Below are 16,359 nucleotides of genomic sequence, written 5' to 3'. Positions count from 1 at the left end.
ACCCCTAGAGATATATTTAAAGTGAGGTCAACGAATACATTGCATGGTGAGAACTGTGACCCAATTATCTAGTCTAATTTATTCTTCCTGTGCCATTGCTCTGTCAAGGATGCTAACTAAGTGGATGGAGTATGGCACAATTCTCCATGTGAGGCATGGAAATTAGTTTTCCTTCTTATTCACAGTAAGTTTCTTTGGGAGCAAAAACCTTCATACTCTGCAACCCCCTTCTCACTTTGACCCTTCTGAAACACTTACCTCCCCGAAACCCCCCTTCCCCAGCACTCGGAATTCATCGAAATATTTTTCTGTTATTGGCTGCTGTTCAAAGGTTTTCCATTGCAAAAACCTGTCAAAGAAGGGGCTATCTTGGAAGTCCTGGAAAGGTTGATTCTGAAGGAAGGCCATGGTCTCAGCCCTAGCCAGTTCCACTAGGGATACATGCTCTTTTTCAGAGGCAACCTGGCACTTGGTGGCCAGGGCTGAGCTGAGGAAGGGGAGCTGGCCCTGTGCACAAGCATTCATGAGCCTCCTCAGAGTGCTGTCCTTGATACTATCCTCTTCAGCTAGCTCCCAGCTAGACACTTCGGTGAGGAAGTCCACGGCCTCCTTGTAGGCAGGCACGGTGGCCAGGAAGTCGTGGAAGAGACGCCGGCCAATGGGCTGCTGCTCACACAGACTCTCAAAGTTAGCAGGCAAGGCTTGACGCACTTCTGCACATTGCTCAAGGGCTGGCAATGCCAGGCTCCGTCGCCGTTTCTGCATGTCTTTGGTGTCTCCATCACGGGCTTGCAGATAGGCTGTGTTTGCGATAAGGTTGTCTAGGCCCCCCATGTCAACCATGGCTCCAGGACTAGTGTGCTCCCCAAGGGAAACAAGGAAGGTGTTGAAGGATGAGGAAAGGGATAGCAGTTATATCTGATGGTGAGTTGGCAGGTTTGGGGGAAGGGCTTCTAGCCAATGCCAGTGTTAAATAACCTCTTGGGGGATTTACACTAAATCTCTTGGAGAGGGAGGGGGAGGAAGAAGTCTTTATGGAAAGTATGAGGTTTCTCAAGTAAGGAGCTTTGGTCTGGCTATCTATAGCTTGAGGGAAAGATGGCATTTCAAACAGCAGCCCTATTCCCTCCCTGCAGCAGAAACTGCAGTCCCTGAAAATCTTTTTTTTAATTTAATTTTTAAAATTAATTCATTTATTTGTTTTCAGTTTTCTACAATCACTTCGACTTAGCTTTTCTCCCCCTCTCTCCCCTGCCCCTCCCCAAGACGGCATGCAGTCTTATATGGGTTCTACACGTACATTTTTACTAATCATATTTTCACCTTAGTCGTTACATGGAAGAATTAAAATGAATGACAGAAACCACGAGAAAAAAAAACAAAAAATGCAAGAGAAAATAATCTGCTTCATTCTGCAATCCAAATACGTAGTTCTTTCTCTGGATGTGGAAGGTATTATTTTGTCTAACAAGTCCAGTGCTTTTTTTTTTTTAGGTCCTTGCATTGCTGTGAAGGGCTAAGTCTACCAGAAAAATTCCTCACACACTGTTGTTGTTGCTGTGTACAAAGTCCTCCTGATTCTGCTCCTTTCACTCAGCATCAGTTCATACAAGTCCTTCAGGCCTCTCTGAAGTCTTCCTTGAAAATTTCAAATTACAAACAACCCTACACATAATAGTTATAGGATTAAAGGGAAGAGGAAGGAGAAAAGCTTTTCTCCTTGTCTCTACCTTAGCACTCCAAGACACTGCAGACATCCTAGTTCACATTCTCCTGCCTCTATACATTTGCAAGGACCATCCTCTATTCCTGTAAAGGTATGACCTTTTCACCTGTGCCTTCAAAGGCCAATTTAGGGGCCTCTCCTTTGTGAAACCTTCCTCATTCCTGCAGCTGAAAGCGACCTGTTCAGAAGCTGTCCCTCTTAGTCAACCTAAGCACCTGAACCCCCAGGTATTGTCTGACATGATCCCCCTCTCCCAGGGCACAGGAGAGCTCAGCACAGTTGTAAGAGTGCAGGAGACCTGGATTTGTAGCCTACCTCAGACACATTAGTCATATGACTCTTAACCTCTTAGCATCTCTGTTTCTTCATCTGTACAATAAGGATAATAAAGTCTAATTACTGGGTTTGTTGGGAACAAACTTTAAAGTTTCACACACGTTTTGGTGGTTTTTTTATTATTGTTTTTGTTGGCATCACATGAGGCCAATGGAACTGTGGACATTTTCCAGAAATATCTCCTAACCAATGGGTACACTGGTTTTTGGATTATGTGACAAAAATAAGTCATTATAGAGAAAAATGAATCTCTGACATAGCTATTCCAATTTTCCTAACTCCCAAATTCAGTGGCAATTTCTTAGTCCTCATTTTGTTCAATACATATATACGTATACGTATAGGTATATATGTACCTATGTGTGCATACATGTAACTAGTGGCATTTGATGCTTCAGAAGCCCTTTTTCTCTCTTGACTTTCATGACATTGCTTTTTCCTAGTTATACAATGCCTTAATTTTCTTTGTTGCCTCATGTGGAAGCATATTAAAAACTATTTTTTAGTCCAACTGAAAATATTAAGAAATAATATTTTGTCTTCTCTAAAACCTTTTCTAGATTTTCCCCATTATGATAGCAGGACCTTTTCTTAGGAAATGGACTGAGTGACATCAAACTTAACCCTTTGTTTCTTTGGCTCACTGCCTCCTTGTCCCTATCCCTGAAGTTACAAGGAGCAACTTCTCCATCAAGAAAGGATGATACAAATACTGATCTACAGCGCATACTGTGTATTTATAGCAGGGAGGAGGAGGTCCATTTGCTAACTCCAGGAGAATACTGGAGAGAAATGGTCAGCAAGGGATCTGATTAGTGACTGGAGAGAAATGGTCAGCAAGGGATCTGATTAGTGACAAATATTTTGGAGTGTTAACCCAAAAAGGTATTTAACATATGACCTCATTGTTCAAGCTTACTGTAAATGTTACTTCAAATTACGTTGGGCTAGTGAATCATGCATGAGAGTAAGGGGAAACTGTGCTTGTTTGGACATGGCCAGAAAATTGTAGATAAGATAACAAAGATTGTTTCTGGCAGAGTTGTGCCTAAAATGACAAGCACAGTAATATTTTCTTCAAAACTTGTCATCTTCCTCCTGACCTTAAGGTTCCACCTTGACTTTTCTTTTTGCACCTTTCCTTTGCATATCACTCATTCCCAAAGCTTTCATGATTAATGGCTGCTGTAGCGATATATCTAGTCTCCACCATCTAGTCTCTCTTTGAACTCCAGTTCTGTTATCTGCAACTGCTTGCTGAAAATTGTCCTAGACATGCTAGGAGTATCTCCACATGCAACATGTCCAAAAATGAACCTATCGTTTCCCTTCCTAAGCCTTTTCTTACACCTAACTTCTTCCCTATTTCTGCTGCCGCAATCATCCTCCCTCCAGTCAGTCATCTGCAGTCTTTCCTTCCATGTCCAAACCATCCAAATCCAGAGAATCTCTACAGTCTCTCTCCAATGCATCTCCTTGTTTCCACACTGCAGTGACTTAGTTCAGGTCAGGTCCTCATCATTCCACTGTCAGAGCTTCCCTGCCTGTTCCAATCATAATCTTTTTCACACAGCTACTAATATTTACTTAGAATGCACTGGTTGAACAGTGTCACTCTCCTGCTGAAAAACTTCCAATGGTTCTGTTGCTTACAGGATAAAGTATAAATGACACAGCCTAGCATTTCAGAGACAACCTACCTTTCCCAAGAATTCCCACCCTCTCTCTACAAGCGCTTTCTCAGTCCTTAATCTTAGTGATTTCTCTCTGAAATTGTCCCCAATTGATCTTGTATGTATCTCATTTGCACACAGATGTTTGCATTGTTGTCTACCCCATCTGACTGAGCTCCTTGAGGGGAGTGCACTTGGCACATAGTAGGTACTTCATAATTTCTTGCTGACTGACTTTCCAGCTTTTTTTTATGCAGTTCCCCTTCATGCCCTCCATGTTCCACAAAAATTAAGATTACTGGTATTTCCCCAATCTCACCTCACATTCTTCTGCCTCTATACATTTGTATGGACCAAACTCTACTCCTGTAAAAACATTACCTCTCCATCTCTACCTTCAAAGGCCAATTTAGGTGCTTCCTCCTTCATGAAATCTTTCTTATTCCCTCAGCTTAACATGACCTCTCCCTTCTTAAATTTTCCAAGAGCATTTTGCATCTCCCCTTTGCTCATACCACTCCCTGTCCTGTATCATAATTTATTTGTGTAAATGTATTTCCACACACAACCATCCCTCATCCTGTATTAGATTTTTAAGTCAGGAGTTAGTTTTCATCTTTGTATCTTCAATGCCTAGCACAGCACCTTGCATGCAGTAAATGCTTAATGTCTACTGAATTGAACCAAAAGATATATTACTTAAAAATAACTATGGAAGAAGGCAAGATGACAAATGAAGAAACAAATTCTAAAATACAGAGGTGAAGGAAGTCAAGCTGAAATATGTACCTTGAACTCAATGGAATCCCCTTGTAAGCCTGCTGTCCCAGGACAATTTTATAGCCTCTTATTAATCATGTTATAGTCCCCTTATGATCATAGGTTCATATACTTAGAGTTGCAACTGACCTTAGAGGCCATCTCTAATGACTGAATTCCTCTTAAGCCTTCATCTTACTAACTTGCCCAAGGCCACACAAGATAGCATATGACATCTGGTGCCATAATCATGCTTCAAGAAACAAGATTTGATTACAGGGACATGTCTATCTAAATCTGAGGAATGAGGAACCACCGTTACAGGTTAGTAACATTTTGAATTATGATAGACCTACATTTCCTAATCATCTACTGGATATAACACACATAGTGGGCATTTAAAATAAGTCCAACAATCGTTCCACATTCTCCATCACCTCCCTTTTCTAACTAAAATCTAACTAAAAGCTCCTCTTGGGAGAACAATACTCTCTGCTGTCACACACTGCTACCATTTATAGAACAGAAATAGGTTTAGAAAAAGATCAGGCTAAGTATTGTCATCCCCAAAATAAAAGTCCTCATTTTACAAGTAAATGGTCTCTGTCCCCCATTCCCTTCCCCTTTACAAAAGTGGCAATAGTAGTTTAAAACCCAAAATACTGAATATTATGCCTGTTAGGGTATTTTTTTAAGCTTGTTAGATTTTTCTACAACAAAAATGTACAATTAATCAAAATGTCACGATACTAGTTTGGCCACAGATCATCAAACCAACATCAGATCAACCCTTCAAAACAGTGCTTGGGCTCACTCTGTCAAATACTGTCATAATAAAATCATGGTTACTTCTAGCTCTTTCATGGCAAAAGACAAATCATTCCTACACTTCAGGGATGTGAGTTCTCCAACACAGGTTCAAGAATTTCCTATTCTTGCTTTCTGGATCTTTGCTTTCTCTTTTTTTTTTGGACTTTGCCCAGGGTTGCAGGCCAGAAATCAGGACAGCAAAAATGGACAGTTCTTAGCCCTGAAATACCATCTTTCACAAGCAAACACTCAGTCTACCTGCCTGTGTCCTCCCTCCTCCGCTCACCAACTCCTACCCAGCTCTCCTCCACCCTTCCTGTTCCATACATTCAGTATGCTCCTCCCACATGTAACTTAGGCTTCCATGTGATTTAAGCAGGTCACACGGGCCTATTAATGGATAGGAAAGATTTTCAGAATAAGCAAAAATACATTAACAACACACTAATATAGGTAAGTTTAAATACTTTACATTTTTTGCCTGGCAGAAAATTTTTAAAAGGAAAATAAGTTAATGCATGTACATGAGTTGCCAGTTGTAGCTCAACACTGAAAGGTCTCTCACCATAAACTGTTTCTCTTAAATATTTTGTTAAAAAAGTAAAATAAATGTTTTAGAATAAAAAGAAGTATTCAATAGTTTGTGTTCCTTTTTACACTGTTTTCTCCTTTCTCCATTCACTTTAAGTGAGTACTTGAAAAGACCTTGGCCTTTTAGGTCTCCCAGTGCATCCTGGGTCATCTCCAGTCATCCTGATGAATATCTGGTCACTGGATTGAGAATAGCTCTGGAGGAGAAGTGAGGCTGGTGACCTGCACAGCCCTCCCTCACTCAAAACAAAGTCAAGTGCATGTCATGTCATCATTTCTCTGATGTCACGGTCCTCTTTGAAAATGAAGGATGAACACAAGGTGCTGAATTAACCTTGATGTCCATTTCCTAACAGTGTCTTTATAGTTGTGATGATTACCCTGCACTGTAATAAAGATTATTTTTAAGAAAGTGGAAGAATACCACAGATAGCTGAGCCTTGCCACTTAAAAAAAATGCACCATCCTGACGCAAATATGCCAGGGCTCCTGACTTCCAATCTACTTTAACTTCCTTCTAGCTGTACATTAATCTTTCTGCTCCTCTTTATGAAATTTTCCCATATACAAAAAGATCAGCCTCTGCAGGAAAAAGACTTGTGACTAGGTTTCACTGAGCTATGGAGTGTCCTCTCGTAGTCTTAACCTACCCGTTGAGAACTACTTGAACCAAAAATCTGAATAAAAAATGTAGGCACAACAAAATGTCAGAGTAGTGCAGAGTTAATTTAACTTCATGGGGTTAAATGTCCATTTGTTGGTGATTTTCAGCAAAGCAGCATTGTCTTTAAGTCTTTGTCTATGTTCACTAAATAAATCGGTCAGTTAAGAAAAAAAGCACCTTGCAGACTTGCTGTCTACAACTTCTGGGCCCTCCCTACCTCACCTAGTCTTTTAAAAGTATATTTCAGCTCTTTTAAAAATTATAGTTAAATCCCTTAACTTCAAAGACATAGCAAAAATGCTAAGCATCAAAGAATCAGATCATTTTATACCAGAGAGAGATGACATGAAGAATTCTTGCTTTTCAGACTTGGACATTTTTCGGTAATGTTCTAAAACTGAGAAATGTGATCCAAACAACTCCTCCTGATCCTGTGACCTGTGGTTGAGATTGGAGGTAAGGGTGATGCTGGTGGGGGTGAGAAAGTTCGGCCTTCCCTGTCCTTCCTAGCCACCAAGAGATGATTTATATACCCCCTGTGGAGTTCACTCATCATGTTTATCAATTAATTAGAAGCCAGTGCCATAAACTAGAGGGGTTCAAAATACTGTCAGGAAAGAAGTGCAATTCGCTTGTGCCATTTCATTATAAAAGACATGTTTCTAGATCATTAGCTTTAACTGGTGGTAAAAAGCAGAAACAACTGCTTGTTGTTATTATGCTGTGACTACTTCTGTGGTAGAAATTTATACTCTACAGGTCTTCCATTCTTATGACAAAAAAGGAGTTTTAACATGTGAATGTGCATATTTCTAATGTCAAAATGGTCTAGGATTATGGACGTTCAAACCCAAAGGAACTGGGAAAGATGTATATGCCTCTGTTTCTATGGGTCCTAAGACACAGGTCTGACGATGTTACTCTTCCACTCCAAAACCACCAGAGGCTCTCTGGTGCCTCCAAGATAAGTTACACAGTTTTCAGCCCTTCCCTGAAGGTCCCTAGTCTGGCTCCAGCTCAACTTTGCAGATTTATTTTACATTTCATTTACATTACCTTTCATGCCCTCTTAAGTTTTACCTGAACTGGAATCTTATTAGCTGCTTGACAAACCTGACATCCCTCTGCCTATTTCCACTCATTTGCTGAAGCCAGCCTATTTCTGGAACATCCTCCCTCCTCCACTGGCTTCTTAGAACTACCATCTCATCTTCCCTCAGGGCTCAGCTCAGGTGCACTGTCCTCCAGGAAGCCTTCACATCTCTTCCCCCTCTCTCCAGATTCACTGTGTATCTATTTATCCTTCCAGAAGAATAAAAGCTCAAAGAAAGCAGACTGTGAGCCCATACCTTGACCACAGAATGTACTTAATAGATATTTAATTGATGAACTAAAATTATAGTGAATGATATGTATACTTAATTTTCTATTTTAAAAAAAGTCAAAATATTTCACTTTAGGAGGTAACTCTGTGATTGGCCACTTATGGATACTACTTTTCCACAGGATTTAGAGGAGGAAGGAATGGCGCTTTCATCATTACAGATGAGAAAACTGACAAAGAGGGTGATGTGACTTGCCTGAGGTCACACAAGGTATCTAGTAAGAAAGCAGAACCAGGATTTGACTTTGTCTTTTGGCAACAAGATGGTGCACGGGGTGATAGAAATCTAGAATCAGGAAGAACCAAGTTCAGATCAAGCTTCAGATACTTGCTGGCTGTACGATCCTGGACAAGTCATTGAACCTTTGTCTGCTTCAGTTTCTTCTTCTGTAAAATGAGGTGTAATTTATTAGGGCACCTGGAAAACCTTAAAGCACTACCAAAAAACTATTATTATTAACTACCTCAAATTTAATGCTTTCTGATACACACAATTTTTTGCTGCTAAAGATAAGGTATCTTTTTGAGGATCAAAAATTATAATGAAATTGTCTTATACTTTTCCTGGGAAATGAGCAAAAAGCATTTTTAAGTTTATTGTAACAAATTCTAAGGCAGAACAACATTATGTTTCCCAAACAATCCACCCTATTCTTAGATTGTCTCTCTGAATGCTTTCATCATAGTGGATTTTTTTTTTATTTTAAGAAGAACATGTTGAGTATGGACTTTCTAGAGCTTTCCCACTAAGCCCAGCCAAATACCTGTAAAAAACGGCTCTAAACAAATTCTGGAGCTGCAGAACCCACAGAATGACAGAGTGAAGCAAAGCTCCAGCCCAAGAGAGCCTGGAAGGTCACCAGGAAGTGTCTATTGTGCCACGCTGGGAGCAGAGCCCAGTCCAGTGTAGGGTGTGAGTGCACAGAGGGGACTTGAGCAGGTCTTGGGGGGACTGAATCTCGCACACCTGTGGTGGTTTGCAGACATTATGACCCCAGAACACTGAGGATAAATTGAAAGGGCAGTGGGAAAAGCCTGTGGGACCTGTGCTGGAGTATGGAGTGGTCTAGCCCCAGCCCCAGGGTAGGGGGTGGGGGGGTGAGGAACCTGTGGCAGCCGCAGCAGCAGATGCTGCCAGCTTCTGCAGCTCTAGGCCCACAAATTATACAGGTATTAGGCTGATGACAGTACACCCCGACTCCTACTGGAAGCAGAGAACTACCTTGACAAAGAGCTCAAAAGTCAAATGGCTGGGGAAATGAGCAAAAACTGGAAAAAGAATCAGACTATAGAATCCTACTCTGGTGACAAGGATGACCAAAACATGCAAACAGAAGAAAACAAACTCAAAGCTCCTCCATCCAAAGCCTCCAAGAAAAACATGAACTGGTCTCAGGCCATGGAAGAGCACAAAAAGGATTTTGAAAATCAAGAGAAGCACAGCAAAAACTAGGAAGAGAAATGAGTGATGCAAGAAAATCATGAAAAGTGACTCAATAGCTTGCTAAAGGAGACTCAAAAAAATGCTGAAGAAAATAACACTTTAAAAAATAGACTAACCCAAATGGCAAAAGAGATCCAAAGACCCAATGAGGAGAACAATGCCCTAAAAAGCAGAATTGGCCAGATGGAGATCCAAAAGCTCACTGAAGAAAATAATTCCTTAAAGATTAGAATGGAGCAGAAAGAAACTAATGACTTTATGAAAAACCAAGAAATTATAAAACAAAACCAAAGGAATGAAAAAATAGCAGACAATGTAAAATATCTCATTGGAAAAACAACTGACCTGGAAAACAGATCCAGGAGAGACAATTTAAAAATTATGGGACTACCTGAAAGCCATGATCAAAAAATAGCCTAGACATCATCTTTCATGAAATTATCAAAGAAAAATGCCCTGATATTCTAGAACCAGAGGATAATATAAATATTGAAAGAATCCACTGATCACTTCCTGAAAGAGACCCGAAAAGAAAAACTCTTAGGAATATTGCAGCCAGATTCCAGAGTTCCCAGGTCAAGGAGAAAAGCCAGAAAGAAATTATTTGAGTATTGTGGAAATACAATCAGGATAACACATGGTCTACCAGCTTCTACATTACAGGATCAAAGGGCTTGGAATATGATATTCCAGAAGTCAAAAGAGCTAGGATTAAAACCAAGAATCACCTACTCAGAAAAACTAATACTGCAGGGGAAAAAAATGGTCATTCAATGAAATAGAGGACTTTCAAGCATTCTTGATGAAAAAACCAGAGCTGAATAGAAAATCTGACTGTCAAGCACAAGAATCAAGAGAATCATGAAAAGGTAAACAGAAAAGAGAAATCATAAGGGACTTACTAAAGTTGAACTGTTTACATTCCTACATGGAAAGGTAACATTTGTAACAGAGGGCACAGGGTGAGCTGAATAGGAAGGGATGATATCTAAAAAAATAAAATTAAAGGCTAAGAGAGGAATATATTGGGAAGAGAAAGGGAGAAATGGAATGGGGCAAATTATCTCTCATAAAAGAGGCAAGAAAAAATTTTTTCAGTGGAAAGGAAAAAGGGGAGGTGAGAAGGAAAAAGTGAAGTTTACACTCATCACATTTGGCTTAAGGAGGGAATAACATGAACACTCTATTTGGTATGAAAATCTACCTTGCACTACTACAGGAAAGCATGGGAGAAGGGGATAAGCAGGGTGGGGGGATGACAGAAAGGAGGGCAAATGGGAGAAGAGGGTAATTAGAAGTAAACACTTTTGGGGAAGGACAGGGTCAAATGAGAGAATAGAATAAATGGGGGACAGGATAGGATGGAGGGAAATATAGTAATATTATACAACATGACTGTTACGGAAGTCTTTCACATAACTACACATGTATAACCTATATTCAATTGCTTGCCTTCTCAGTGGGGATCAGTGGGGATGGGTGGGGAGGGAGGAAGGGAGAGAAGTTGGAACTCAAAGTTTTAAAAATGAATGTTAAAAATTGTTTTTGCATACAACTGGGAAATAAGAAATACAGGTAATGGAGTATAGAATCTATCTCGCCCTACAAGAAAATAGAAGAGACGGGATAAGGGAAGGGAGGGGTGAGATAGAAGGGCAAACTGGGGGAAGGGGTAATCAGAAGGCATGGTGTCTTGGGGTAGGGAGAGGGGAGAGATGGGGAGAAAATTTGGAACTCAAAATCTTGTGGAGATGAACACTGAAAACTAAAAATAAATAAATTAAAAATCAAAAAAAGAAAAAAGACAAAAAGAACATGTTATTACCTTTCTCATGGAAAGCAGTTACAAAGTACTTCATATGCAAGGGATCTTTCACACATGCCACCCTGCTGAAGAGCAGCAAAACATTTTATATAAAAATAAAAAGTAATTGAGGATATTTTATTGAAGAACATTAAGTGGAGAAACAGTTAAATTACATAACACTTAAACTATCATAAAAAACAATTTCAGAGGAGAACTTTATTTTTAAGCGAATTGTCAAAAATGGCACAACTAGCTCATCCAGTCAGGCCCAGGCAGAGCTCAGGCTCCAGCGTGCATGTTCAGAGTTCTTTCCACTCTGCTACATCCATCCCCGAGGAAACAACGAAGCTGTCTAAGGAATTGAACCCAATGTTTTTCCAATAATTCAATTAACAAACATTTATTAAGAGTCTACTTTATGCCAGACATTGTGCTACCCATAGAGGGCAACATGCAGCTAAATTACCTGTGGTTGCTGCTCTAAAAAGCCTACAATTCACCAAGGAAACTGGATTTCATACCTTACTTCATTTCTAATCAAATTAGCACGTTATATATTGACGAGTCAGCCCCAGCTTTGGATTCCTACTGTTATTTATTACCAGTGTAAATCTGAGCAGGTCACAAACCTCTCTGAGCCTCACATCTCTTCCTTGTCTGCAAAATGAGAGAGTTGGACAAGATGACCTGTAAGGTCCCTCCCAGCTCTTGGTCTCATGTTATGACATCATATACGTAACTCCAAATATACTGTTTCAGCTATCAGTATCAGACAATCACTATATATGAGAACAATTCATTCTTCAACAGGAAATCTGACCTGCCACAAAAGTTAAATGATGAATGGAAGGTAAGAATTCAGAATGCGACTCTACCTTGGATATAAAAAGCTGTAACTTGAAATAACAATGCCTACATTCTATGACAATGAAAAAAATGTCAATGTTTCCTCCTACAGCAGGGGTGGAGAACCAGTGGACTTGGGCCACATGTGGCCTTCTAGGTCTGTGGGTGCAGCCTTTTGACTGAGTCCAAGTTTTATAGAATAAGTCGTTTTATTAAGGGGATCTGTTCTGTGAAGTTTGGATACAGTCAAAGGGCCACACTTGAGGACCTAGAGGGCCATATGTGGCCTTGGATTATAGGTTCTTCACCTCTGCCCTAGAGTTTCTAACATCAGAAAAATAATTAAGTATTGACCACCAAGACCAATGAGGACAGCATAAACATTCTTCAATTCAATGCAACTTTCAAAGAAGTAGTTTTAATCATGATTAGCAACAGTAAAAAATCACGGTGGATACTGTTTGGGAACAAGGAGTAAGACTGATGAAAAAGCTGAGTAATCAGTATACGTGAAGTAAGAAACTTACTGCAGAAGTTTACAAAGTGAAAAAGAAAATTCAGTATTCACACAATGAGTCTTGAAAGCAAAACTGAATGATGCTCAAAAGAAAAGTTGTTTAAAAAAAACACTACTAAACAGTTTGGAGAAAAACAGTAAAATTTCATAATACACAATATTTAATAGGTAATAGTACCTGGGATCAGATTAGTTTGAAAAAGACCTTGGGGTAACTGTGAAAAGCAGAGGTGAGTTGGGGGTGGGGAGGAGTCACTGCTATTTTGGACTGAACACAAAAGATTTTCTACCATGGAATGGGGAAATAATAGGCCCTTGCTTCACAATTTTGGCAAAGTTTTCACTGGAAAACTATTTTCAATTTTCACATTCAATGAAGAATAAAAATAATTAGGAGACCAAAGAAATTTGTGTAAAGATTAAGAGCATTAAAGCATGTAGAATCTAGCCAAATGACTTTCAGGGATAGGGTGGGGTCAATTTGAAAATAATTTAAAGTAAATCCTGAACAAGAGTTAAATGAAGGCAGTGTCATCACTTAGACCATTTCTGCAATGGCAAAAGAAACAGTGAATTCATGCACCCACAGACCATGCCCGGGCATTTGATGATTAATTTTGATTAATTTGATAAATTAATTTTGCAAATGAATCACCTACGATGCTACAGTTGATCACACATTGCAGTGGAAGTGAGATTTCTTCTCTGGATAGATCTGGTGACCATCTTTTGAGATAGCTTCTTGGTAAATGTATTGAGTTTTAGTTTAACACCCTGCTACTTACAATTATAATCACCCTGACTTCTAGCAGAAATGGAAGCTGGCGCACAGCAGGGGGTCAGATTTCACTGCTGGCAATGCACTGGAGAAGTGGTCACTTTCACCATTGCCAAAGAGATAATGTACGAAGTACGAATATGAAGGTGGTGGAAGAGATCACAGCAATCACAAACTTTACTGAGGTCTAGCCTCACACTCACAAAGAAACTTTAACTTCTAGGCTGCTCAGGTGAAATTAAAATTCATGGCAATAGGTGAAACAGGGCTACCAATAAAAAAAGGTATAAGATGCAAGCATAACAGAAAATATAAACATATACTAGAAATTTGAGAGAAAATTTCATCATAGAAAACAACTGCCTTTCTTTGGAAATAGTAGCAGACTCAAGAAGCTGCACATTTTAAATTTGGAATGTTCTATAAGTAGCTATCCTTTCTACATCTCAATTTTCCCCATTGCAGGTTTTCACAGTTTTGAAATATTTTGGGCTAGCATAAGAAATGAAATGGGAAATCTTTTTGGAGTTTTGTAGAAACTGCAGATGCCACAGGAAGGCCAACAAATCATACAGAGCCTATGATCAAATATTTAAACCATATTTTACAATAAGGTAATAAACACCTCAAACAAAAAGGGAGGGTCAAAAAAACTTTTATGTGGATTTTCCAGATTGGGGGGAAGGGAGGAGCACCTCACACTCCTAACCCCGAAATGTGGTGGGGATAACTGTAGTCTACCCTGGCTGTGTCAATCTTTCCAACTCAATTCAATCAACATTTCTATCACTCTTCTAAGTTCATTTTGGATCTCAATACTTTATTGCATTGAAAATGTTGAGCACAGAACTCCTGTTCATTTGGAATTTTCTGACTGACAACACCTGAGAAAACTGCCTATGAGGATGTTGCAGTTTTTGATATGCTGAATGAGACAAATGAAGAAATCATGGCTATGTTCTGTTTAATGTAGAAGGGTGTCATAAGGAGGGGCGGAGCCAAGATGGCGGAGTAGAAAGACCCACATACACGTAGCTCCGAACCCACAGCCCATAGAACATCTGTAAAAAAGAACGCCCGGTGAATTCTGGAGCAGCAGAGGCCACAGAACGGTGGAGCGGAGGAAATTTCTGTTCCAGAGAGCCCTGCAAACCTCTTGCAAAAGGTCCTCGCACTGCAGACACGGAGCAAGCCCAGCCCTGTCGCAGTCGCGGCACTGAGAGGAGCAGATCCGAGCAGGCTTCGGGAACAGAATCTCCAGTGGCCGCGGGTTCCTCCACCCACAGGTGACAGGGGTCAGTGAGAGGGTCTCTTTGGCGGGTCAAGAAGGGAGTGGGGTGCCCCCATAACTCAGGCCCCCTCAGGAGGCAGCAGCGGAGGTGGGCGGGAGCAGATTGGGGCTCCCCAAGCAGGCAGGAGCCCTGATCCATTGTTGAAGGTCTCTGCATAAACCCCCTGAGGGAACTGAGCCCATGAGGCGGGCCTGCCCCCACCTGAGCACCTGAACTTAATCTCACAATAAATAGCAGCCCCGCCCCCACGCAAAGCCCTGAGGCTGGGAAGCAGCATTTGAATCTCAGACCCCAAGTGCTGGCTGGGAGGATCCAGAGGCGAAGTGGGGGTGAAAAGAATATTCAGAAGTCAAGTCACTGGCTGGGAAAATGCCCAGAAAAGGGAAAAGAAATAAGACTATAGAAGGTTACTTTCTTGGTGAACAGGTTTCTCCTCCCTTCCTTTCTGATGAGGAAGAACAATGCTTACCATCAGGGAAAGATGCAGAAGTCAAGGCTTCTGTATCACAGGCCACCCAATGGGCTCAGGCCATGGAAGAGCTCAAAAAGGATTCTGAAAATCAAGTTAGAGAGGTGGAGGAAACGCTGGGAAGAGAAATGAGAGACATGCAGTCAAAGCATGAACAGCAGGTCAGCACCCTGCTAAAGGAGACCCCAAAAAATGCTGAAGAAAATAACACCTTGAAAAATAGGCTAACTCAATTGGCAAAAGAGGTTCAAGAAGCCAATGAGAAGAATGCTTTCAAAAGCAGAATTAGCCAAATGAAAAATGAGGTTCAAAAGCTCACTGAAGAAAATAGTTCTTTAAAAATTAGAATGGAACAGATGGAGGCTAATGACTTTATGAGAAACCAAGAAATCACAAAACAAAACCAAAAGAATGAAAAAATAGAAGATAATGTGAAATATCTCATTGGGAAAACAACTGACCTGGAAAATAGATCCAGGAGAGTCAATTTAAAAATTATGGGACTACCTGAAAGCCATGATCAAAAAAGAGCCTAGACATCATCTTTCATGAAATTATCAAAGAAAAAAGTGCCCTGAGACTCTAGAACCAGGGGGCAAAATAAATATTGAAAGAATCCACCAGTCACCTCCTGAAAGAGATCCAAAAAGAGACACTCCTAGGAACATTGTGGCCAAATTCCAGAGATCCCTGGTCAAGGAGAAAATATTGCAAGCAGCTAGAAAGAAACAATTCAAGTATTGTGGAAATACAATCAGGATAACACAAGATCTAGCAGCTTCTACATTAAGGGATCAAAGGGCATGGAATAGGATATTCCAGAAGTCAAAGGAACTAGGACTAAAACCAAGAATCACCTACCCAGCAAAACTGAGTATAATACTTCAGGGGAAAAATTGGTCTTTCAATGAAATAGAGGACTTTCAAGCATTCTTGATGAAAAGACCAGAGCTGAAAAGAAAATTTGACTTTCAAACACAAGAATGAAGAGAAGCATGAAAAGGTAAACAGCAAAGAGAAGTCATAAGGGACTTACTGAAGTTGAACTGTTTACATTCCTACATGGAAAGACAATATTTGTAACTTTTGAAACTTTTCAGTATCTGGGTACTGGGTGGGATTACACACACACACACACACACACGCACACGCACACGCGCACACACACAGAGACAGAGTGCACAGAATGAATTGAAGAGGATGGGATCATATCTCAAAAAAATGAAATCAAGCAGTGAGAGAGAAATATATTGGGAGGAGAAA

At 40.3% G+C, this 16,359-nt stretch overlaps 1 protein-coding gene across 1 annotated transcript in view; it reads right to left on the bottom strand.

Moving 5' to 3' along the window:
- The window catches only part of GRK7 (G protein-coupled receptor kinase 7), a 49,221-nt gene extending 33,265 nt beyond the window's left edge, over positions 1-15,956 (bottom strand). Inside the window, exon 1 of the mRNA XM_072618124.1 lies at positions 259-15,956. Coding sequence (XP_072474225.1) covers positions 259-843 — 585 coding nt within the window. The 5' untranslated portion in view covers positions 844-15,956. The remainder of the gene's footprint in view (positions 1-258) is intronic.
- Between the last annotated feature and the right edge of the window lie 403 nt (positions 15,957-16,359).

Source organism: Notamacropus eugenii, chromosome 6 (assembly GCF_028372415.1).
Source record: "Notamacropus eugenii isolate mMacEug1 chromosome 6, mMacEug1.pri_v2, whole genome shotgun sequence".
NCBI classification, from domain to species: Eukaryota; Metazoa; Chordata; class Mammalia; order Diprotodontia; family Macropodidae; genus Notamacropus; species Notamacropus eugenii.
Note: the sequence above shows the minus strand (reverse complement) of the source record. Positions and strands in the feature narration are given on the sequence as shown.